At 42.4% G+C, this 24,430-nt stretch overlaps 1 protein-coding gene across 1 annotated transcript; it reads left to right on the top strand.

Annotated features, from left to right (window-relative positions):
• Window positions 1–349: 349 nt before the first annotated feature.
• On the top strand, window positions 350–21,929 carry LOC311495159 (calcium-independent phospholipase A2-gamma-like). Its single transcript, XM_084554509.1, has 10 exons — window positions 350–511; window positions 874–2,146; window positions 3,484–3,633; window positions 5,254–5,405; window positions 5,639–5,733; window positions 6,678–6,849; window positions 7,261–7,318; window positions 7,679–7,873; window positions 17,624–17,819; window positions 19,949–21,929. Exons 2-10 carry the CDS (start codon window positions 932–934, stop codon window positions 20,218–20,220), a joined length of 2,505 nt encoding a protein of 834 aa, XP_084410635.1. The 5' UTR covers window positions 350–511; window positions 874–931; the 3' UTR covers window positions 20,221–21,929.
• The last annotated feature ends 2,501 nt before the right edge of the window (window positions 21,930–24,430 follow it).

Below are 24,430 nucleotides of genomic sequence, written 5' to 3'. Positions count from 1 at the left end.
AAAGTAATATACTCATACGCTCTAGAGTTATGATAAACATTTAAACATTTGTGATAATAAGCTTTGATTAACGTCTCACTGCATGTTTGTGTAGCGCTTGTTTTTCTCATGAGTAAACCCCGCGGGTTTCGAAGAAAGGCGGAAACAATTTATTTTATGGGATACTGACTCCGCAGATCCTGGTTTGCTGATCGGGATACGCGGGGTTATTATCAAATGCTGATCCTAACAGAGCACGGATAAATGGTGGAGAATGTCCTTGACCAATCAAAGGGCTCCATTTCAGATGCTAACTTAGGCAGCCAATGGCGGGGAAGATGGAGGATCACGTGATCATTGTTTTTCTTTTGACTGCCGCCGTCACGTCATCTTGGAAACAGTGTCAGGGTGAATGACTCAATATGTGGTTATACGGTGTTATACTCTGTTGTTAACGTTTATGAAGGATGTAGAGTTAATAAAAGAATTAAAGGATTCCGGGCTTTCCTGAAACGACAGCATAAACAGACTGGTAAGGAGAACTGTGTTTTGTTTGGCCTATTTGAATGCTAGCGCTTTTGCTATCGTGTTAGCTAGTTGTTGATATTCAGATAGACTTACTCAAGGCTTGTTTCGTAATAGAAGCAAAGCTCTCAAAGTCGTTATAACGCCTTTGGTAGAAATTCAGTTGTTTTCATCTCAGCTATTATGAGCTACAGAATGGGTTATCATGTGAAGAAGACTAGCTAATGCTCAAACACCAGCCCAATGAGCACTCAGTGTTAGTATTTGTGTATCGTCACTTTATAAATCCATTGTCTTAATTGCTGTTTTTTTTTCTCCATTTTTTTATTTCTTTCACGTGTGCACCACTTTTTTGTCGTCCATTACCAGGTTAATTAAAAGAATACTAATTCTTTGGATGGCTGAAGCCGTTGTGCCCTGAAACAGTATGAGTCACAGATGGGCTTCAAATACCTGGGTGAAAGTAAACAGAGCTTTTCTTGTGAAGCAGACACTTGCCGGCAAGTCAGCAGCAGCATCACTTCCATTGTCTACTACCTCTCACTTAAGGATTCATGTACAACAACCTGTTTGCTACACAACCGACTTTCTCAGCTGGAAGCACATCCACCACCTGAGAATCAGGGGCCGTAAGGGATGGGTCTTTAAAGCGAACCAGGTTCGACAACAACGCCTTGGACTCCACACCAGCACCTTGTATTTGAACACTTCAGCCTCAAGGTGGTCTGCAGGTCTGAGTCAACACATGTCTCGGGTCAGGAGCACACTGGACACAGTCTCTAAAGCTGTGGGTGGGACGCACTCCGATCTAATGACCAAAATCGCACGACTCAAACCTAATGCTTTAAAGGCCAGGAAGAAAGTGGAGGCCAATGTTGAGTCAACGGTAAAAGCAGAGGAGAGTGCCGTCACGCCGACTCCCGCTCCACCTTCTGCATCTGCTGCACCCAGCTCATCTTCTGCCAATCCGCCTCTTTCCACTTCTCCTGCTGCAATTGAGGCAAGTGCCACTACCTCCGCTCATCCTCACAGTCCGACCCAAGCCACTGTTTCCGCCACAATCCTGACTGTGCGTGAACTCAAGGAGAAAAGGCTGAGGCGTGTTGTTCCAGTTGTCAAAGCTAGCTGTGTCAGGAAGCAAGACGAGCTTCCACCCGCATTGAATGAGAGCAAGAACGCAAGTTCAAAACAAACCACTGAACTTTTCCATCCCAGCACCTTTTCAGTCAGCCTGGATGAGACTTACAACTACCTAGCCAATCACATCAACTCATACTTTAGCAGCAGTACAAAGACTCAGGACAATAAAGTGGACAATACCTCTACGTCCTCTCAGGATAAACAAACCTCAGAACTCGTGTCGGTGACTGGTAAGACAGACCCCGCTGCTCCGGTCACTCCAACCTCAAAGAAGAGCTTAGGACAGTACTTGTCCTATTCAGCTCCAACTGTGCAAGCATTTGTTGGGAACTACATTGCTCCCCTTGTTCCTAAGTTCAGGACAGGAGAGTCTAAACGTGCGGCACTGGAGGAGAAGAAGAAGCCTGATGATGCGTCACCAAACCAGGTTGAGGCTGCTGTTAGTAAGGAGCAGAAGGCTGCAGAAGAGAAAGCCAAGAAACTTCTACTCCAAAGGGAAAAGGTAGGTCTAAAACAAAGCAATACGTCCTCCTGTAGGAAAAAGAAAGTGATTCTATAAGGATACATTTTCAGTAATCAGTTCCCCGACTGTTTTATCCATAGGATTTTTCATTTTCTTTCAGCCTTGTGTAAACATTTTGTCTTGTGGAGACTCTGTGTATGTAGGATATGACCTATTTCTATGAATGAAACATGATGCCCACATCAGATAGTTCTGAGTATGTAGTGTATTGTAGCAAGCTGTCCACAGACATCACATTGACAGACGTTCTCACCACTGGCAGAGTGCTGACTTGCTGCCTGAGTTCTGGGAATCTGTTTTCAAAAATAAACCCGTTAGTGGGTCACAGATGGTACGCACTCTATAGACTAACAAAAGTCTTTACGTTGTTGATATATATATATATATATATATATATATATATATATATATATATTAGGGCCGGGACTCGATTAAAAAAATTAATCTAATTAATTAGAGGCTTTGTAATTAATTAATCGAAATTAATCGCATATAAATATTTGACCTGAGAACAGTGAGAAGTAATTTTTTTCATATGGATTTATAACAAAATTTCCCATCCACGGGGCCAACCAAAGCGGTCTCATCACACTGTTTCCTCTATGTTGATTTTGGAGCGGCGGCCTGCCGCTGTATCAGAAATGGGGCCAGGGGCGGAGTGGGCGGAGTTTCCCGGGCGGCCGGCCGAAGGATTTACGCAGCGGATCACAAATTGAGCGGCCAATCAATAAGTGTGATTAAAATGCGTAAAAAATGTTTAACGCGTTATTTTTGTGTAATTAATTAATCTTAATTAACGCGTTAAAGTCCCCGCCCTAATATATATATGTATACACATCTCACATTACGTTATACCCACTCATTCTACATTCTGGAACTTTATTTAAATGTTATTTATAACCATATTTCTTTTTAGATGGTGGTTAAATCGATGAGTTGATATGGGTGGCAAACCTGCAATGACAATATAAAAATGCTTTACCTTTGCATTTGCCTTTTCGGTATATGTGATCACACCCGTCCACCTTGAGAAGTGTAAATCTCTGAGGTCTGACCTTAAACAAAGTGAAACAAACTAGCAGTGACTTTATATCAGCCCAGTGAGGTAGATAAGCATTACATTGCACACATGCTTTCATATGTTCAAGGTTTATCTGTGTTTCACTGTATGTGTGTGCAAAGAAAACTCCAAATACATGTAACTAGTTATATTAACATAATGTTTGATATGTAGAGGAGAGTTATTTTTTTAAAAACGAATAAGCTCATGTTTAAACCTCAGACCTGGTAACTTTACTGGTAATTTTGTCTCCTAGATTATTGCCAGGGTGAGTGTGGACAATCGAACGCGGGCTCTGGTCCAGGCTCTCCACAGGGCATCAGACGTAAGGGTGTATATCAACAGAGTGGAGGACCTAAGTTACCACCTGCTGGAGTTTCCAGAGACTCGTGGTGTTGCAGTCAAGGTTAGAAATCTGAAGTTACCATTTTGTGTTTCTTTCTTTTTTTTTTATACTCCAGATCATTATAGTTATCATTAAAGTGTGTGGTGTTGTTAAAAGCCAAAACTTGTACTCTTGGTACTAGCTCATGGTCATAAGAAAGTGTATCATTAATTCATTAGTGTTATGTAATTCTCAGTCATTTAGTCTGTTAAGAAATACCTTAACATACTTCTACAAGTCCAGAAACATGACATCATCACATCAGCATGACTGAAACACTCAGTAGGCTGTCCTGGTTCTCTTGTTTACATTTATTTATAGAGCAAGCAGTACTGTCTTTTTTAAGGATCAGCTGCCATATCCAGATCAAATACATAATTATGTGACACATTTCTAGAGTAACTGCAGTTTTAAAGTTTATGAAAATGTTATTTTCAGAGTGTCATCCTAATGGAGCAAATTCCCTCTCATTATCAAGAATTATCTAGCATCACAATCTGCGGGAGATGCATAAAAACCCACCTTGATGTAGTTTGGATTACTGTTCATCTTTGTCAGCACTGATAATGCCTATGTTATTCTTATCTCTGGTTGTTGATAAAAACTTTCACTTACGTGAGATTGCCTCTGGGATCCTGAGGAAGACTAGCTAATGCTGTGGCAGAAATGAGTCGGGATGAAAATAAATAAATTTAAACATAAATCATCATATTATATCTGGTATCAGTTGGCCATCTCTGTCACATAACCTTCCACTTGTCGCTGTTAGACAAAATGTCAGTTTGTTACGTGCTGTTCTCTGTTTAATGCCTGAGCTATGCAACTATGTGTAAACTGCACACTGTGGTATTTATTTATGTCACAGCCTTATCTCTGATGACATTAGGAAATCATGAAGTACTGACCTAGAGTATTTTAAACCACGGCTTCTGTTACCACTGTCAAATCCTACTTTAGCTCAGCGTATTGTTGAAAGAATAAGAATTCAAGCTTGTGTATGTTAACCGACATAAAGGAGGCCATTGCGGTGACTCAGTGATCTGAATTTAGGTCTCATTGCAGCCATGTCCGCATTTCAAGTGACAAAGTAAATCAAACATCTCACACGTTTATTTCAGTCACATTATTCAGTCTGTTTGTAGTGCACACAGGTGTCATGTTCTACTTGCAGCCCGGGATTTAAAGGTGTGACGAGATCTCACCAGCATTCATCTCTCATTCCTTTTTAATGAAGACGGTATGATGTGCGATGATATCCCGCTGGAAGTTGATAACAGGCTGTAACGTTTTCAGTTTGATTTAATAATGAAATAATAAAAGTTCCCTGTGTGTCACTGGTTTGAGAGAGACACTGGAGGCGATTGATGATTGATTGACTGGTTTATATATGTTGCCTTTTTGGCTTCTGAATGGGGTCATGCCAGAGCAAGTCTGAAAACCACCAGCATGAAAACAAGCAGCAAAATAGGACAGCAGCATATAATGCCTGAGAAACCCTGTTCTTATTATTTTCTATCCCACCTTAACATTTTCACTTTGGACAAGTAAATCTTATTAATTGTGGTCTTGCCAAATGATCTGGATTGACACTGTTTTTCATTTCTGCTCCTGAACGCCATGGTTTGTTGATGTGTTTCTTAGGAGAAGGTTATCCCGTGCCTCCTCCGTCTGAAGCAGGCCAACGACCCGGGCCTGAGGGCAGCGGTCAGAGAGGCTCTCGCTCTTGTTGGCTATCAAAAGCCCGTCAAAGGCCGAGGCATACGGATCTTGACCATAGATGGAGGAGGATTAAGGTTTGTTTATTCTCCTCTCTTTTCTCTGCTGGGTGATATGAGCAGCTGATACCAGGTCTTTTCAAAGTGGAACCGAGCAGCATTAACTGTGGCCAAGGTCATGTCTTGAATGTTCAGTTTTCATGAACCGTATGTTGCTTCTATTAGTGTCAGTTTTAGGTGGATGTATTTTTGAGCAGCATTCAGTTAAATATTCACACTCCTTATGTGCATGTTTGACTTTATACTTTCAGGGGACTTCTTGCCCTTCAGACTTTACACAAGCTGGAGGAGCTGACCGGCAAACCCATTTACAAACTGTTTGATTATATCTGTGGTGTCAGCACAGGTACGTTGTCCTCCTGCCCTACTTCTGCATGTGTATTTGGATTATGTGAGCACAGCACAGGCTGGACTGGCAGCATAGATAGCTGAGTGACCCATTTGTTTCTCTGTTCCTGTTTTGACCTCATTTTCACCAATATTCCGTCAGTCCCATCAGTCCCGTTGCTTTCTACTCAAGTTCAGTCAAATCCTAAGTAATAATATTACAACATTAGCTTTTATTTCTCTCTATTTTGTTGTAGAAATTGATAGTTTTCCACAAGACTGTGTTAAATCACCACAGGGGGGTGCTGTGGACCATCCTCCAAGTGTTTCCTCCATCTGCTTCTTTGCTGTTTTCAGTCGAAAGCAGATTGAAATACATTTTATCTGCACAGCACATTTAATCGCTCCCGGAAAATTTCTGTTTGTTCAATGTTCTCTCTGTTCTCTCCTTCTTAATCTCCACCAGTTGGAGGTGCTTCATTTTTAGATTTAGTGAATGCTGTCAAATACTGGCATTATCTGCCCGCTAGATCAGACGGTGTTCGGCACACTTAAAACCTATCGGGGCCACATCTGGCCAGGTTGATTACTCACATTATTCAAGGTAGACCTAAGCTCTGCCCTCACAGCACCGTTGTGTCTTGTTAATCCTGTAAGGCTGTACTTAATCATGGAGAGAAAAGAGACGCTATAATGCTGAGAAATCTTCTGCTATAGTCTCATGACCATGTTAATCCCATTCACTCTGGATCATAACAGGATAATGTTACTCCTTCAGACAATTATCCTCCTATAAGTATTAGTCGCCTTGACAATGGCACAAAAACAATTTTTACTAACTCAGAGGACCTTGATGCATTCTTCAGAAGCTTGTATGCTTCCTCTTTATAATAATGTGTTTTTATGTAGTTAATTTACCATTACAGGTTGCTCACTTTCCTTGTTTGAATGTTTTTACCTCAGGGGCTATCTTGGGGTTCATGCTCGGCGTATTTCACATCCCTGTGAAGGAGTGTGACGATCTTTACCGGAAGTTGGGCTCTGATGTTTTCAAGCAGAATGTGATTGTCGGGACCGTGAAGATGGGCTGGAGCCATGCTTTCTATGACAGTGAAGCCTGGGAGAACATCCTCAAGTCAGTTTCCCTGTGCTTGATGTTCAAATGAAGTGAAAGCCGTGTAGAGAAACAATTCAAAAACTTTATCCTTCTCCTTTTGCCCAGACAGCTAATAATTGTGTTATTTTTATTGTAAGATAATAGTAAGAGTAATTGAAACTATGTAACAAGAAAAGGGTAGGGTCTCTTTTTTTATTATATAGACTTTACTGCCAATATGAGGCGGACTTATAAATGTTTCAGATGGTTGGAAATTGGATTTTTATAACATAAGAAAATTGCTCCAGAGCAGTGACTGGTTGGGAAAAACATATTAAAGAATAAAAGTCACCTCATGCTCAAATATGGTCAGCAGTCCTATAAAGTATTCCTGTGCAACCCAAAATTCACTATACCAGAAAATAACATCACCCTTCTGCACCTCCACAGAGAGAAAATGGGCTCCCACCTCCTGGTGGAGACCGTAAGAAACCCTGAATGCCCCAAGGTGAGCTTTAGAAGATGATCTGACTCATTCTCTGCTCTTGTTCTGGCACTGACCACTGAGTCTTCGCCACACCTCGTTTACTGGGAAATTACGCAGAAATCTCTTTTCTCTATTGCTTCAGTATTTTTCCGCTACGCAGGCGAAAGGAAAATAAACCTTAAAGCCATGAAAGACGACATGCTTAAATAAGTATATATGATTTCATGTGTCAGTAGACTCCTCAGAGAGCAGGGATAATATTAATGTGATCAATCAGAATGCCGACCTATGTCTGCATAGATGTTATGCCTGCATTTTTCATCCGGTTGTTAAATGCTGCCTCATACTAGGAAAGAAAACAGTCTTTTCCCTTACCTGTAGGTGGCAGCTGTGAGCACCATTGTGAACCGGGGCACTCCTCTGAAGGCCTATGTGTTTAGGAACTACAACCTGCTGCCCGGGGTGCGCTCTCACTACCTGGGGGGTTGCCAGCACCAGCTCTGGCAGGCCATCCGTGCCACATCGGCAGCCCCTGGGTATTTCCAGGAGTTCATCTTGGGGAATGACCTCCACCAGGTCAGTAACGTTCACAGTGGTCTCAGATTAGACGACCATGATGTAAAATGTCTGAAACATCATCAAACGTCATCTGGAAAGTGTTTACTCAATGTCATTGACAGTGATTGACATGAATGCTGTTTCTTAAGCTCAACGTCTTAGACTGCCATCATTACAGACGAATAGAGTGGGTTGGAGAATACAGCAGATGTTGAGTGTTGTTTTATAAGCTTTTTATTTCTTGCCAACCCTCAAAACTGTTAGGTCATTATTTAACAGACCTGGAACATTAGTAAATGTCAGTCCAGGAGATGTGGGCATACTTTGCATAAACACCTGCAGGGCCACAACAAATCTAAAATTTAACTCTGTGTTGGGCTCCTTTTTACCAAATGTTTTGAAGTCCTCATTGGAAGAAGCACAGTAGTCCAATGAATGCTATTCTGCTATTTTGCATATTAAGAAATGTAATGTTTTCTCTTTTCATACCAAAAACTGAATGGGAATCATATTCAGAGGATGTGTCTGGGGATGAACCTCACTCAATAACAGAGATGGATTTGATATCTAACACACATAACCAAGAGGGGGGCCGTGTCGCTGAGTCTGATTGTGATCAGAATTACCCAGCAAATAGTCAGGTCCCTAAATCACCTGTTAGCGTATATTTTGTCTTAGTGAGCTACCCTCAAGCCAAAGGTGAGGCCACTTACTGATTCGTTACTCTTGAATTCTCTCATCAGTCAGAGTACAGATTGTCAGTTTATTGCTCAACATGAGTCCAACCAATAGTTTATGATTATCCATCAGCTAATTCAGGGAATGTGTTTACTTCTGTGGAAAACCAATTTTACTCTAGTCCTCATCCTATTATTATTTCTATTCAGTTCCTCAAAATAACGCAGTACACACATTAAGACACAAATCATCGCTGTGTGTCAGTGTGTTCACGCTACCATTTCACTGTTAATGTTTAATGTTCCTGTGGAGGTTTATTTTTCACTCCTCCTTTCTCTCACACCATGTTTCACATCCATGCTATATTTTCACACACTGCAGCGCTCTGCTACAGTACTCTAGGGTTTATTGTTGCTCGGCTAGATAAAAAATGCCCTGAACGGTCAGTGTGGAGAGTTTGAAGGATTTTGAGAAAGGCTAATGATGAAAAATCCTCTGCAGAGCGAGAGAGAGGGAGGAACTCCATTTCCTTTCTCGTCAGTGTTTATTTCCAGTCAGCTACATTTTGGCAGGAGAGCGAGGGGTAGAGTTGTCGTGAGATGCGCTTAAATCCATCTCCTCTAAACAGGTACGCATTAGCCATCAGGAACATAACAAACTACCGACCCACTCCATTGTTTTACTGATCAATATGTATGGCTGCCTTTGCCTTTTAAGTGAAATAAGAAACCACACGAATTAAGACCTAGCAGGATCTCTCAGGAACAGTGAATATGATTTTGTTCGGACTGATAAAGAGATAAAAGAATAACATGATCTTTATATACCACTCCTGTTTAAGTATTCAGTTGATGTAGCTTCTGTTTGACTAGTTTCTCTTGAATTGACATTCAAAACACAGGTGTAGTCTATAGACTCTGCCGAATTCAGCGTACAGACATCACATGTGAATGAGTATGTGTTTATATCACAGGCAATATTGCATGTCTTCGAGCTCCGACATACTTAATTGGAAGCCGTTTTAGTTGTGTAGGTGAATGGGGAAGTCCACGGGCAGAGAATGAAAGAGACTGCTTGATGAAAACCCACCTGTGGTGGGAGATTTCCCCCGCATGCCGTATAGCAGGTCTCCCTCTACTCTAAGATGCATAAATTAGCCCAACAGAGCTCTTCCCTCATTGTGCACAACAGCTTCACTGCTGCATCTGCTTTGTTAGAATGAGAAGACAGAATGTATAATTATATAGCTGCCTCTGCAAACTCTGTTAGTTGGCCACCAGCAGGAAACCTCGCACTGCGGGAAAATGAGACGCCATCAATGGTTTATATTTAATACAGTAACAAGATCTTTATTGTCATTTTATTTCTGTTGAAAGAAATGAAAAACTAATCCTGAATTTGTAACAAGCACATTTTTGCTCTGGTTCCTTTTAGGCCAGTAAATCTTTAGAGAATATTATAAGCCTGCATTTCAGCCTTGACTGGTAATTCCTCTGTGATTTGAGCTTTTCCTCATCTGTTCCAGTTTGTATCCCTGGGACAGTTTTAACTTATATTCTCCATCTCTGTAGATATTCCCAAATGCATTTGTTCTGCTATAAAACCTGTATCTTTTGAAGGCAGTTTCAAAAGAAGGGTCATGAAAGGGCGCCTTGTGGTTTCAAAGACGTTTTTCTCTTTGTTTAAGTCAGGAGCTACCTTAATGACTTCTCCATCTTCAACAACATCTCCTCCATCTGCTTACTGCAGGTCAAAATAAAATCTTTTGTTTTATTATTTTTATTTTATGACATTGTAAAAGGAATAATATAATTGACAAATGCTATTCAGTTAAAGATCTTTTCAGAAAATCCAGTTTGGGAGAAATATAATTATATAATATATATAATTTATAATTATATAATTTACAATTTGTAAAAAAAACAGCATTTATACACTGATCAGGCATAACATTATGACCACCTTCCTAATACTGTGTAGGTCTCCCTTGTGCCTCCAAAACAGTTGTGACTCATCAGAGAATGGACATGGGCCTTCTGAGGGTGTCCTGCAGTTTCTGGTAACAGGATGTTGTTAGTGGGGGCCTTTGGGTCCTATGATTTGAGGGGAAGGGCCTCTGTGGATCATCCCACAGATACTTGATCAGTTTGGGATCTAGTGAATTTGGAGGCCAGGTCAACACTTTGTGCTGTTCTTCATGTTTTTTTGAGTTGTTCCTAAACCGGTTTTGTGTTTGTGCCTGTCCCAGCTGTCATCGGTCGCCAGTCGTAGGGCTAACACAGAGAGACAGACAACTATTCGCACTCACACCTATGGCCAGTTTAGAATCACCAATTAACCTAACAGGCATGTCTTTGGACGGAAGCCGGAGTACCTGGAGAGAATCCACGCAGACATAGGGAGAACATGCAAACTCGCCTAACCCCCACGCCACTGTGCCGCCATGCAGCTTTTAACAATTTTAATTTCAATATGAATGTTTGGCCATCTTCAAAATGCTGCACATTCTGATGACATTATTTACTGGCTACTTGAAACCGGTCCTGAACATAACATGCTGTCTGTATGATGTCAGGATTCCCATAGAGAGAGTCATTTCACCCTTTTCCACGAACGCCCACAGACTTTTCCATTTCATTCAGGCTTCGAACAATCACTCCATTGTATGATGAGCGCAAGAGTTGCCACACCATATGCTGACCAAAGGCTGGAATTCTCAAGCGGCTCCTGAAGAAACTTGATTGTTCGCTGATGTTTCTGTGATTAGCTGAGAACTTGCAACTGTAAACTCACACCAGTAACGGTGGGGAAATTATAACTTGGAGCGTGGCCTTTGAAGCAGAGCAGAACGGCATTATCAAAGCCTCACACTTGCTACCACAGCCATGGAGAGGATGCGTTGGTGAGAGGGAACAAGGGGGAAAAAGCGCAAAAAAATAGAGGAGATGAAGGGAGGGTGGATGCGCATGTTCCACATTAAAGCTCTCTCACTTATCTCGGCTCTAAAGAACACAGAAATGGAAGACATCAGACGTTTCACAGTGGATGCCAGGGCTTGCGGAGAATGGCGAGGAGGGCACAATTTTTTCCGCGTGGTTGCCATGGCGTCTCCTGAGGCGATGGGGAGGAATGGGACCTTGTTTTGTGCCCACCCCTGCCAGCATTTGATAGGAGGCATGGGATTTTGGTGGGCCACCACCCCCAGCGCGACCTCTTGAGAGCCCCAACATGGCACCATGTGCAGCAGAAAGACTTCACACAGGCACAAATGGAGGTCAAACCAGCTCTCCCTTACTTTCATGTCCCTAACGAATGAGGGAATGGCCATAAGTTAGTCTGTGAAGACATTAAATGCGGCAGATTTGACTTTTAAAAAGAGAAGGGCTGAGGCAGAAGGTCTTACATAATTAAGTGTCAGTCTAAAAGTGCAGCTCAAGAAATCATGACCTTTTGGATCATCATTTTCTCTTCTTTTCCTCTAAAGGCCTCTGGAGGTGAAGTTATTGTTCATAAATTACAGACTCTGCACCACACTGCTAACTCAGATGAAGCAGAGTGGAGAGAGGAGTTGTGGTAGATTCAGGGAGGAGGCGACACAGAGGATCAATCTGAGCTTTTAGCCACTTTTTCATCCCAGCTCTCCCCTCCTGTGTTAAGCCCTGAGAACTCGGCCTGCAGGCTGTCGGAGGATGGAGCTCAGACGTTTTAGCTGCAGAAAGCTTCCTCTTCCTAAACAGACTCAGGATCTTTGTCCCTCGAGTATAAACTCACACACACAGATTCTCCCATTGTCACATTACCTTTGTTTCTTCAATTGGATACTCCTTTTGTTCTGGTGTACACACATGTTTTCACACATGCACAAACACTGGATTGCACGGACACACTTGTTTGGGGATTAGACTGGTCCACTGATTATGTTGACTGACTGCAGTCTGAAAGCTTTCACAAATCTTTCTCAGTCTCTATCCTGCTTCCCTTCTCGTGGTGCATCACATTAAGCAGACTTCTCACTGCAGTGCCCCCGGATGAGAAATAATTCACAGCTTTACACCTTGCATTACAATGTATGGGCAAGTGTGAGTCACCTCTCCTGAGCAGAGCACAATTAGGTTTTAATTGTCCAATTGATGAATTATGAAAATCTGCTTTTTAAATATGAAGTTGTCAGATATATACATAGAACCTGGAGGGGGTGGACCAAGTTATTATGAACGAGGGCTTCTGGACCCATTCATATCACTTCAGGAACTGTCACAGTATAATATGAACGCTGCAGACGGCAGGGATGATTCATCGTTTCAATACTGGCTGTTCGTGTGTGGTCATGTATTCACAAAAAGTGTAGGAAATGGTAACTGTCCACAGTAAATCTCAATTGTTTTGCCTGCCTCGGGCAAAGCTGGCTCTCTCACAGATGGGTCCGTCCGCTGTGGACTGGCTGGGAAGATGATCTGAACCGCGAGGTGACCTCTGGGGCCGATAAAGGAAAAAGGGCCAAGTGGAGAACTAGTCGGCGTAATCGCATAATATGGCATGAAGACCTCTGACTTGACCTGGCCGCCACTTAGGAATGCCACTCACACTATTCCCATTCCCATCCTTGCTGATCACAATGGTGTCTTTTTATGGATGCCATTTAGGCGATTAATTTTTCTCATTGAGCAGATTTGTTTTTCTGATTACATACAGAGTGACTGAGGGTTTAATTTGTATGTGCACGCAGCGTGATTTTAGATATTCATGCAAAGCGTCAAGTCTGCATCACAGAGCTTTTTATAGCAGCATAATTATGTGCTCATCAATTGAATGGCCATCTCTGGAAAACAGTGGTTATTGTGACAGACATAATCAGATGTCCATGGCTTATGTAACGCTTCCCTAATTAATCATTTGAAAGAAGGGAGCCTCACTGGCAGAGCTGCATAATAAATTGTGACAGAGCTCAGTGCCCCTCAGTCCAGCCCTGTCAAAGAAGCCAAAGAAGAAAGTGTGTCGACCACAGCTGCTCTTCGGAGATGTGACGTGAATGCTACACGTGATGAATCTCAAAAGATCACCTCATTTAGATTTAAGCAAAAGACTCCTTTCTACTCTGTGTTGTGGCGGCTCATAAAGACCCGAGCACATACGAGTGTTGCTTTTTACCCACGGGTTAGAGAGGGAGAGAGACAGAGGCACACAGGCTGAATGAAGAGGATGAAGTTTGCTGTCCTAGCTAATGGGAGCTGACATACAATGGGGCGTGAAATGACTTTTACCGATCCTGCCGATAGCACCTCTTTCCTATTCAAATCAGCGCTCTCCCTCTAAGACAGCTCAAACGGGCCCTATGAAGATAAGCTCACAAAACTTAATGAAAGTGGAGAAATTTCAGACGGCAACGTATACACATCACACATCTTAATTTTGTTTATCACAGCTTGTGTCATCGGAGTAGTTTTATTACACAGTAAAAGCATAAAAGCAGCCTCTTTAAAGCCATATATTTAAATTGGCTATCTAAAGAGCTGAAACATATCATGTTGGAGTCCTAATTAGCTGAGAACTTGCTTTGTTTGCATACAGAAAATTGGGAGCCGATTTGTGGACCAGCTATTACACCCTGAAGGGCAAAGGCGAGGCCAGATGAGTTGTGGTTCTCTGGAGTATTAACTAACAGGTTTTACCGGAATCAAGATTCGCTGGGAAAGGAAATCATTAAGCCTTTCAGGAAGCCCGATTTCAAAGTTGTCTCCATCTAATGGAAGTTTAACCCCAAAGGGGTTAAACCTCTGTCACATGGTCATAACTGACAGGGGTGCACTCTCTGACGACACGTGTACGTTGACACATGGCGCTGCTTTTCATGGTGGGATGGAGTCATTTCAAGTACACGCAGCATTACAGCTCTAAATCCTTATAAATGGACGTGACCTTTGACTCGCGCATGCTGCTTGTTTGACTGACAGCTTGAGTCAGGCCATTCTGTATGCAAAGCTCATTTGCAGTTTGTCCTAAATACACCATTGTTTCTAACTTAACTCCTTGTCCAAATATGCTATGGCCTCCAGAAACCCTTGTGTGAGAACGTGGCAGTTGTCCAAGTTTGGATATCTCACTGAAAAGTAGCTTCAGAGAGACGGGCTACTAACAGTGCAGCATCAGCCTCGGACAGACTGCTTTCACGGAGTCTGGTCTCAAACAAAGAGGCTTGTTTGCTCATGACACCTGTGGAGAAACATAAAAGATGCAAATAAATTATTTATGCTTCTAAAAATTGAATGCAGCCTACCAGTCTAACATTATGTTCAGCAGCTCTGAAATGCCCAAGTAGGAGCCCTGAAATGGAGACAAGTTATAGCATTCAGCTTCTAACTCACAAGACCATTGCGCAGTTTGCTTCTTTTTTTTTTTTTTTTTTGCACGCTTTGGCACTGTGTGCAAGGCCGGCCACTGTGCCCGTGAAACTTGCCCCCAGCTATCGGCACAAAGAACCCATAACTGGACGTGGGCTGTTGCCATAATTGCCACAGAGTTCAGAAAATGGAGCCTCTCTCAGTGGTGTGAGTGATAAGAAAACTGCTTAGTTGTCTTGTTTCCAGCTGGGTTCGTCTGGTGCCCACTGCAGCAAGTCCCCCCTAAGTCTCCATTAGGAGCACATCCAAACCAGGCACTTTCTGCCTTTTTCTGTGATTCATTTCTTGGCCTGCCAGAAACCCTACTGGTGCATAATGATGTGCTTTGGACAAACGGCTACCTCAGCAGTTTTACCATTCTTTGTGACAGAGTGAAACCCTTTTCATGTGATTTCCATCTCAGCCAGTTGGCTGCGTGCTCTCTGAGACTGTGGCGCTCTCAGGAAATTCTCTTAATAACTCTGAGGTTGATTCATACAGTACATTATCATAACAGATTACTTCTCTCAACTCACAGAGAGTTCTTCTATCACCCAGTTTGACTCAGAGGCACTGAGGACATTTGCCTTTGTAATTTTGCCCATTTCTTCACTTTTAGCCGTTCCAGGAGCTTAAAGGATGGGAGTGTCTTTTCTATCAGTTTGTCAATCCATCCACCACTTTGGTCCGTACAGAAATACTGTATCTCAATAATTACCATGTGAATTTCAAAAGATATTCATGGTCCTAAGAGTCATGATCATCCATCGGCTTTTCCTTCTGCATCTGCTTTTTAATGAAATATCTTTTTCACGCATTGGCGCATAGACTGTTTATAAATATGGACGACGCGTCCCCACTTCCTTGCATTGTCCAAACTGATGCTAGTTTCCCGGAGATACGGGCGACGCCATCTTGCAAGCTGTACTTAATAATTCATTTATTTATTCCCAACTTCTGCTTCACTGAACGGTTGGCATGGCAACTGGTAGTCATCATGATCATGACATCCTGCATGTATCGCGTCAAATAACTAACTAAAACGAAACTTACCAGAAGAATTGACCCTTGAATGTGCATTAGTATTATATAACGACCTAAAATGACACTAACATGGAGGGGACGGGGCTCAGTGGGAGCTCTTCACTTCTGCAGTCCTCACTTTTGCAACGTTTTCTTTTTTGCGATTAATTTATTAAGTGACTCAGTGATTATTAAGCTTCAGTTCAAAAGACATTCAGTTTATTGTCACAGAAAACAAAGTACAAATCCGTACACTGTATGAGAAGCTAGAACCAGAGATTTTTAGCATTCATCCATCCTGCAAATTCCAGCAAAAGTAAGGACATTTCCATGAATGATCCCCAATACTGTGCTTGTTCAAGATTTTTTTAACACTAAAGCTGGCACTTCCATTAGCTATTTTTGGTCTGCATATTTCTGGTCAGTGAATAACTCTGTGATGGGTACACTAGCTGCTGCATACACCAGATCTGTCATAAACACAAAACCTCCTCAGAAACCATTAAAATGTCTGATTTCAACAAAACATAAACAGGACTTATTTGACTTCTCATTTATTATTCACCTTTATATGATGCATACCAAAGCTTTGTTTTTGTTTTACTTCAGTATATGTTAACGCTATCTGCATGTTTACACTAGTTATTAGCTCAGAGGCTGCTGTGTTGGTCTTAACAGAGCTGCAAATGTATCTGTAGACTCCTAGTCTTGTTTGACTGTTATGCAATGCTGAATATTATTGTGTCACACTTAGTTTTCTACTATGTTAAGTAAGTCTTTCACAAGGCATCTGGTGTCATGGGAGCTATTACTGGATGCAGTGCCCTTAGTCTAACTACAATAGCCAGTGTCCTTGGCAATTTTATCCTTGGGATTGATGATACAGTTTTTCAGTCTACTCCCCAGATGATGTCCAGACCCTCGTATCAGACCCTGCACTCTCACAGATTTCTACGTAATTGTCATTAGGCAGTGCTGGAGTGAACTGGAAAGATGAGATGTTCGTTCCCGTTCCCCAGGCTCACCGTGTGTGAATCCATGTGACATACGCTGTCAGAAACACCCCCATTATTATATTCATTGACTCTAAGCATGCATGAGCTCTCGATCTAACATGCACATACACACGGCCTCATAAACAAGCACTCTTCCTTTTAGTTTGTCCCTAGACGCTGGGGGCCCTGCAGCTCCCACCCCCCAGCCTGGCCTCTTTAATGAGGACTGGCCCCTGTGTGTTTGATCCTGCTGCCAGCCCGCAGCCCCGCGGCCCCTCAGCCTCATGCCTATTCAACAGTCCCCACAGCTTCTCCAGTTACTCCCCCACTGCCTTGGGTACAATATGGATCCAAAGCAAAAGCACTCCTGGGTGGTTGGTCGATATCAAAGCCAGTCTGACTGAAACTGTGAGGGAAGGAGAAATTGTCGGGGAAAAAAAAACAAAAAAAAACAACAACAATTTTGCTCTTTGCTTTGTAGACTGACAAGCAGCACTAGAACTGCACATTGATTTGTTCTTTTCATTTTGTCTGATATTCTTCAAAAAAATCATCTACTGGCTGTAAAAAAAAATCCACCAAAGGTTTTCAGGCTTCAAACTCCAGTTAATTGGTTTCGCTGGCTGTGGTCTTAAAACGTCAAACACCATTCACAGCGTACAAATGGGGTCACTAGCATTTTGTTTTGTGCACAGGATGGAGGTCTGCTGATTAACAACCCCACGGCGCTCGCTATCCATGAGTGTAAGTGTTTGTGGCCCGACACGCCCTTGGAGTGTGTGCTCTCACTGGGTACGGGCCGCTTCGAAACTCCCGGCAAGAACAGCACCACGTACACGAGCCTCAAAACCAAACTCACCAACGTCATCAGCAGTGCCACGGACACAGAAGGTAAGTGACACTGCATCATATTAAATATGCCTTGCGTCATTAAAGATTTCTGGTTACCATTTGCTGCCCAAGTAGCAATAGTTGACCAAATGAGCAGCCTTTGGTCTCAGCGGGTAAACTCAACTCCAGCTGCATTCACTGGCACATGCAACAGGAAGTCTTGGTCCAGATATCCATTTTCCGCTACCCAGATATCTACTGGCTACACCAGAAGTCCTGAAACATTGGTTGTTGCCCCCGAGGCTAAGTCATCAGTTCCGCGGCTCTACAAATGCTACAAATAACTTGAAACTGCTATAAATAATCGAAACCGCTTCAATCTTGTTAATTTGCTCTGTGGTCTAAATCTTGTCACTTTTCTAACTGGAGGAGGTGAAATGATAATTGTCTGGAGTGTCCCTTTAATCCCATCGAGAGCTACTACTGGGTCATATGAGTTTGATTTAAATTACCATGAAAGTGCTTGGTGCTCAACATTGTATACAGTGTGTTAGCCTTCCAAGCAAAACAAGGTCTCAGTTTGACAACTTGACCTTATCTTTTGTCTACATTGGTCCATGCCATACACAGATGAGATATTTCAATAAAGAGTTGGTGAAAAGATAAAATTTCGCCAGCATGGTTCAGTCAGAAAGTCTGTGGATGGAACGGCGCAAACTACAACCGTAATGCCAAATGGCTTTCTGTTAGTATATCATTTCTAAGAGGATGAACTGGGTTTTGATGTCAGCAGTGTAGAAACTACTGTCCTGCATGTTGACTTTGTTCTGGTTGCGTCCCATTGCGACCCAGTGCAGTGTCTCCTTATCACCTCTAGACATGGGCACTTCTGCTGTGCCTAAATTTGGCTCGGTCCCCTCCCTGTTGCGGCTGTGGTGCAGCGTGTGACCTAGATGCTTCGCCGCACTTGTTCTTCCTGTGTTTGGGATTAAGCCCTCCCCGGCTCTCCATCAGGCTTTGTTTTTTTAGAAACAGCAGATTAGCAAAAGTGTTTATCACATTTTTTTTCCTCCTTTTTTTTTTTTATTTTTCCGAAAGCTCAGCGTGCCTCCTACTTTGTCTTGAGTACATCAGTGGAGTTTGGTTTGTTGTTGGGGACAGATAAGGCTGATCAGCAGGGCTTCGAGATGCGAGCATAGCTCTTTAAGGAACAGGCGTGACGCTTTCAACCGAACATGCAGTTAAACACCGCTTTTCAGCCTGCTGTTAAGGTTAATCTTCTATGTTAAAACTGTATTTTAGAAAAATGACCCCGGGTCAGTTCTATCATGAGACAGCTGTGCACTCACGTCACCTTATGCAACCTCAGTGACAGTAGAGAAATGCAGCGAACCTGTTTGAGAGTGTCCTGCAGCCTGCATAATAAATGCTGACTCGCAGCCCACTGCAATCTGCTTGGTGAATTTGTGGATATTTTCTGAGGCGCACCAAAGACTTTGGTGACAGAAATACAGTCACTATGGAGTCTTTGTGTGTTTATTTGGGTTTCCATAGCTGGCAATGCTGATAAAGGCTAAAAGAAGCTGGCACTGAGAAGATGACAAACGCAGTCGCTGTGTAAACTGTTTTTTTTTTTTTTTTTTATTCCATCTTAAAGACTCAAGACTTAAACCTGTCTCATCAGAAAACACTTTCTGAGCTGCAGAAAGTGTTTTCCTGTTTGACAGCCTGCTAATCCTTTCTGCATACATTTTAAATCTTGCCCCCAACTTGTTTGGCTAATAAGCTTGGAACTGCATATCTGTAGCTGGTAGTAGCTAGTCCCAAGTAACCTCAAGATACAGTATAACTTGTACGGCCTTTTAATAGTATCCATGTTTGGGCCCCTGATCTACTGTGGGAACACAGACAGAAAACACAGTTGTCATTTTTTGATCCTCCAGGCACATTTAGACTGTTTTGTTACCCGCTCTCTGTTTGTATGCCTTTGTATGTTGTTGATTTTAAACTGCTCATGCTATCCAGACACTTTCCCTTTCCTCACACTCAGCATTTGACTTCACATGCCCTTTTCACTCATAACACAATCTTTGAATGTTTATACATATTGGGACTATTAGGGAGTTGATTGTGTGTTTATGATTGAGTTTCTCGTGTGGCCTCACTCTCACCTCTCTCCCTCCCTCCAGAGGTTCACGCCATGCTCGACGCCTTCCTTCCCCGAGACACTTACTTCCGCTTCAACCCCTACATGAGCGAGGACATCGCCATGGACGAGAGCCGCCATGAGAAGCTGAGCCTGCTGCAGGCTGAAGGCGTGCGTTACCTGGAGAGGAACGAGGAAAAGCTGGACAAGGTCGCTCGCATCCTCACCCGAGAGAAGAGCTCCATCCAGAGGGTGACGGAGTGGGCCAAGCTCAGGGCTGACATGTACAGCGGTCTGTCCTCCTCCAAGTTTTAGATCCAACACAAGCCACATTTACTCCAGACCATATTTACTTGAAAACTTTTCCCTTATTCTGTCATTATTCCATGATTCATGTAACATAGTTGTTGACTTCTCGACCTGTTGCTCTGAAGAACATAGAGTGAACGCACAAATAGGGAATCTATCCAACATGCCAAACTTTCCCTTCGTCCTCACGAACGCGTTGATAGTGATCTTTAGCGTCAGTGTGTCAGCAGCTTGGTCAGTCTGCACATTAACTATTTTCACTGGCAACTACTTTGTCAGTAAATATGTTTTCTTCTGTCACTGGTCAGAAACAGTCGACTAGGCATAGACGCATTCAAAGAAAAATGATAGAAAATCGAAAATATAGTTAGAGTTCAACACTTTGGGGTCATCCCATCCTTATTCACATCATTATTCACTTGCTTGTCAAGATCAATGCCTCTGTTGTAGTCGCTTTCCCGTCCGCAGTCTTTATGCTAAGTTAAGCTATCCCCTAAGAAAAAAATAAAAAGTGAACACTGTAAATTTCTACTAATGGTAGCAGTAGAAGTGAGCGCATGAGTTTAAAACAAAAAGTGCTTTTCTTTATAAGATTTTTCATTTTTTTTTTCAGGGTAACCAATATATCCTCACAAACCTGTGTGCGTGTACTCACAGAAAAATATAAATGGGCTTCATGTCTCATTGAAATGTCGTATTATTCAGAGCAACCTGTAACACTGTAAATCAGAACTGTAAAAACAGAAAAGTATTTCTTTTTGTACATAGTAATGTAAATAGTCAATCTGAGCACCTGGTACAAAGGATATTTCTCCATTTTTAATGACTAGAATTTGCACATTTAAGAATGCAGCTATATTGGTTAACTGTGTAATGTAAGTATATATTGACAAGGGTTATAAACCTAAGGCCCAATCCAAGCATTTCAGTAGAACATATAATATACGTATGATACATAACAATGATTAATATGATTCGCTCATATAGAAGTTTTAATAAGGATCCAAATGGAGCCTTACAGTTTAAAGATGTCTCTTTTATGTATTATTTTACCCTCTGAGTGTTTTACTTCAGTTGTTTCAAACGCTTTTATCACCGCACACTCTTGATTGCTTGGTTTTACGGATTCTCCACAGGCTATTCACATTCTCCTTGCTGTCTTTAGTGTGCCCTCTTTCCCTTTGATGCCTTCTCTCAAAAGCCCCATTCACCCTTTCTACCTTGAAAGGACTATTTCAGTCCCCACTCTGCTGTACTACAGCGTTTGTTGAAATCATGGCAGTGTTATCTGAAGGACTGCATTAAAACGGACAGATGCCTATTGATTTGCCATGGTGGAGAATTATCTTCGTGTGCTGCTGGAAAAAAAATGCACTATATACGTCCATTTCACACCTGACCCGGTCAAATACTGTGTAACTGAAGCGACAACGTGACGGTCACTCCAAGGCGACCTGAAGTGAAATGGACACAGAAATTACCCAGATTAATGTAATTCTACTGTTCTACTGTTCTCCTGTTGGTCCTGTTGAGAGTGTGATTAAAACCCATCACTGAAGCACGCTGCATCCTGCCTCCTAATTACATGAAGATTAGCTGATGAGGAAAGCCGCTGATTCTTTAACTGCTTGTGGATCATCTCAGTAAGAGGGGATGTGAAGACATTAAACGAATAACTTGTACTCACAACTGCTTCATTATTCCAGAATTGATATCTCACCTTTTTGACACAGTGTCCAGGATGATTAGCAATTTTTGATTCATAAAATTACCGCAGCAGCCACAAAAAAAATGATCTAGTCATGCCAGCGCTGCCTGTTGGTGTATTTCTACCTTTCTCTCACTCAAATACTGTATATGCAGTAGAGGTAGGGGTGTATTTTCCAGGGGGATATAATTTGAAGGCTCTTCCCTGAGCTGCCTGTCATGAAAGGGAGGAAGGTGAGATGAGATGACTGTGCAAGGCTGAGTTCTGGCACCTGGGTAACAGCTCTGGCCGGTGATGGATCGCGTACCCCCCTCCAGCATAAACACCATGCACTGACACGGGGGCCACACCAACTGCTTACACGCGTGAAAGCACAGCGACGGACACAACAAACACCGTCCACTGTGGTCTGAGGAGGAAATGCTACGGCATGTTCGTCGTGCATTGTCTCATCTGGACATCTGGAGAAAAAGATGAGTTCTTAAATATGTCTCTAATAGAAATGAGATGATTGAGGAGATTAAATAATCCCAGGTGTTTACCTTTATCTGTAAGAGTTTAGCTGTTCTGCAGTAGCTGAGTAAGGTGAAGGGCACAGCACAGGGTGATGAGGACCCAAAGCACCTGCTCACATTTAGATGGCCTTAGTCATACAGAATTTTGTATCACCCTGAATATGTCAAAAAAAAAAAAAATATTAAAGAATTTAGAGTGAATTTAGAGATCACAAAGAGCATGGATCTATTAAGTCACTTCTGTGGTTTACCTTCTTTTTTCATTTTTATTCAGGCACTGAACATTACTACTTATTTTAACACTTAAATCGTCCTTACATACTATGTCTTTGATAATTTGGTTCAACAGTTTATCTCAGAACAAATTCAGACGAGATTCAGAAGTAAGAAATAATTAAACCTCCTTAAAAGCACATTCTCATTGGTTAAATGAAGATCTGACATTGGTCGGCATCACTGTGTGAACGCAGTCATGGTATCCGCGGCCAAACTCGTTCTTGTCAACAGAAAAGTAGGCCTCCGTTAAGACATTTTGACAGTGACGACACATCGTACTTGTCACACGGAGAGATGAGACAGAGCAAAAGGCTTCAGACGACACAAGCCATGCTATTTTCAGATTAAGAATGACTTAGAAACATAACCCAGCATCCTTTACTGAAAATGTAAAGGGTTAGGTGGAGAATGTGAAATCAGTGTAGCTCAAAACAAAGTTTCATCCAGTGTCTTGGAGTCACATGAATAATCCAACTTGTCCCCCCCACTGAAACACAGGTGGTGCTCGCCATATCACTGCTCTCTGTTTAGGAAATTCACGTCAGGTTTTTGCCCCCTGCGTGTAAACGTGGTTAGGCAGCCAGTAAAGGCTGCTCCCACTCAATATCGAGAACTCATAATGTAATTACGCCACAGGCTGGGAGGGGGAAATGCATCCTCTTCCTGATATAAACAGATCTGACTCATGAACTTGCCCCCCAGCAGTAATCACATCAGTGATTTGATTTCTCTTGCACCTTTGGCCAAACCTTCAGACTGCATATACGCTTCTCCAGTCCATGGCAGAAATGTGCCTCGTGGAGGGTTTGACAGATACTGTGTTTTTATCCTCAGGGTGGCTGCTCCACAATTACACCTCGCATTTAGCTGCAGCAGCTAAACCCAACTCATTAGCGCTTAATTAGTTCAGGAGCAGACGGCTGATATCGAGAAAATATATAAAGAGTTCAGTTCCAGACAGAAAAACAAGGGATAGAGGAAGAAATAGTGACAGACTGAACAGCTACTACATAGCATGTGGCCTCCTGCAAAAGTCACAAACTTAAATTGTAAATAAATTTCCAGCTCATTTAATACAGCTGCAAAGTGTGAGCGTGTAACGGCCGTGATGTTGTTTTAGGCTGCTGTGTTTTGATGTAGGTTTTGTGTATGAGCCCGCTGAGCTGTGTTGAATCTGAGTTAATCACCACCTCCAGGTCATTTCATGGTTGGCTTGTCGGTGCTGTATACACTTTGTTCTGAGAAGAATAAAGATTACTACAGAATCAGTAGAGAAGACAGGCCGAGGGATGGCTCCACGTCTCTCCTCCACAGCGTGCGCGCCTTGAATGAAGTTTTGCATCTCAGTGAGCAGAGGACTTCAAGGAGCCACTGCAGTAATGGGCACCGTAATTGGCGTTACCAGCGAGGCAGAGTCGGCGTCCTCTCTAATGCTTTTTGCATTTCAACACAAAGCCCTGACAATGCTCGCTTGGCAACTTGCTACAATTTGTCTCCACGGTGCCGTCTGTATCCTTGAACTTGTGAAAATCCCTGAGAGTATTTTGCAGATAATATGCATGGGGGAAATTAAGAGAAAATTTTAATGAGATTCAAGGCGTGTGCAGACATATCTGGAGGCAGTTTGAAATGAGAGATGGGGACAATTACAATGCTGAAGTGGGAGAGGATTCCTTTATCCCCTTGTGGTGATGAAGATGAGGGATGCTGTCGACGC

Source organism: Chelon labrosus (assembly GCF_963514085.1).
Source record: "Chelon labrosus genome assembly, chromosome: 11".
NCBI lineage: Eukaryota > Metazoa > Chordata > Actinopteri > Mugiliformes > Mugilidae > Chelon > Chelon labrosus.
Note: the sequence above shows the minus strand (reverse complement) of the source record. Positions and strands in the feature narration are given on the sequence as shown.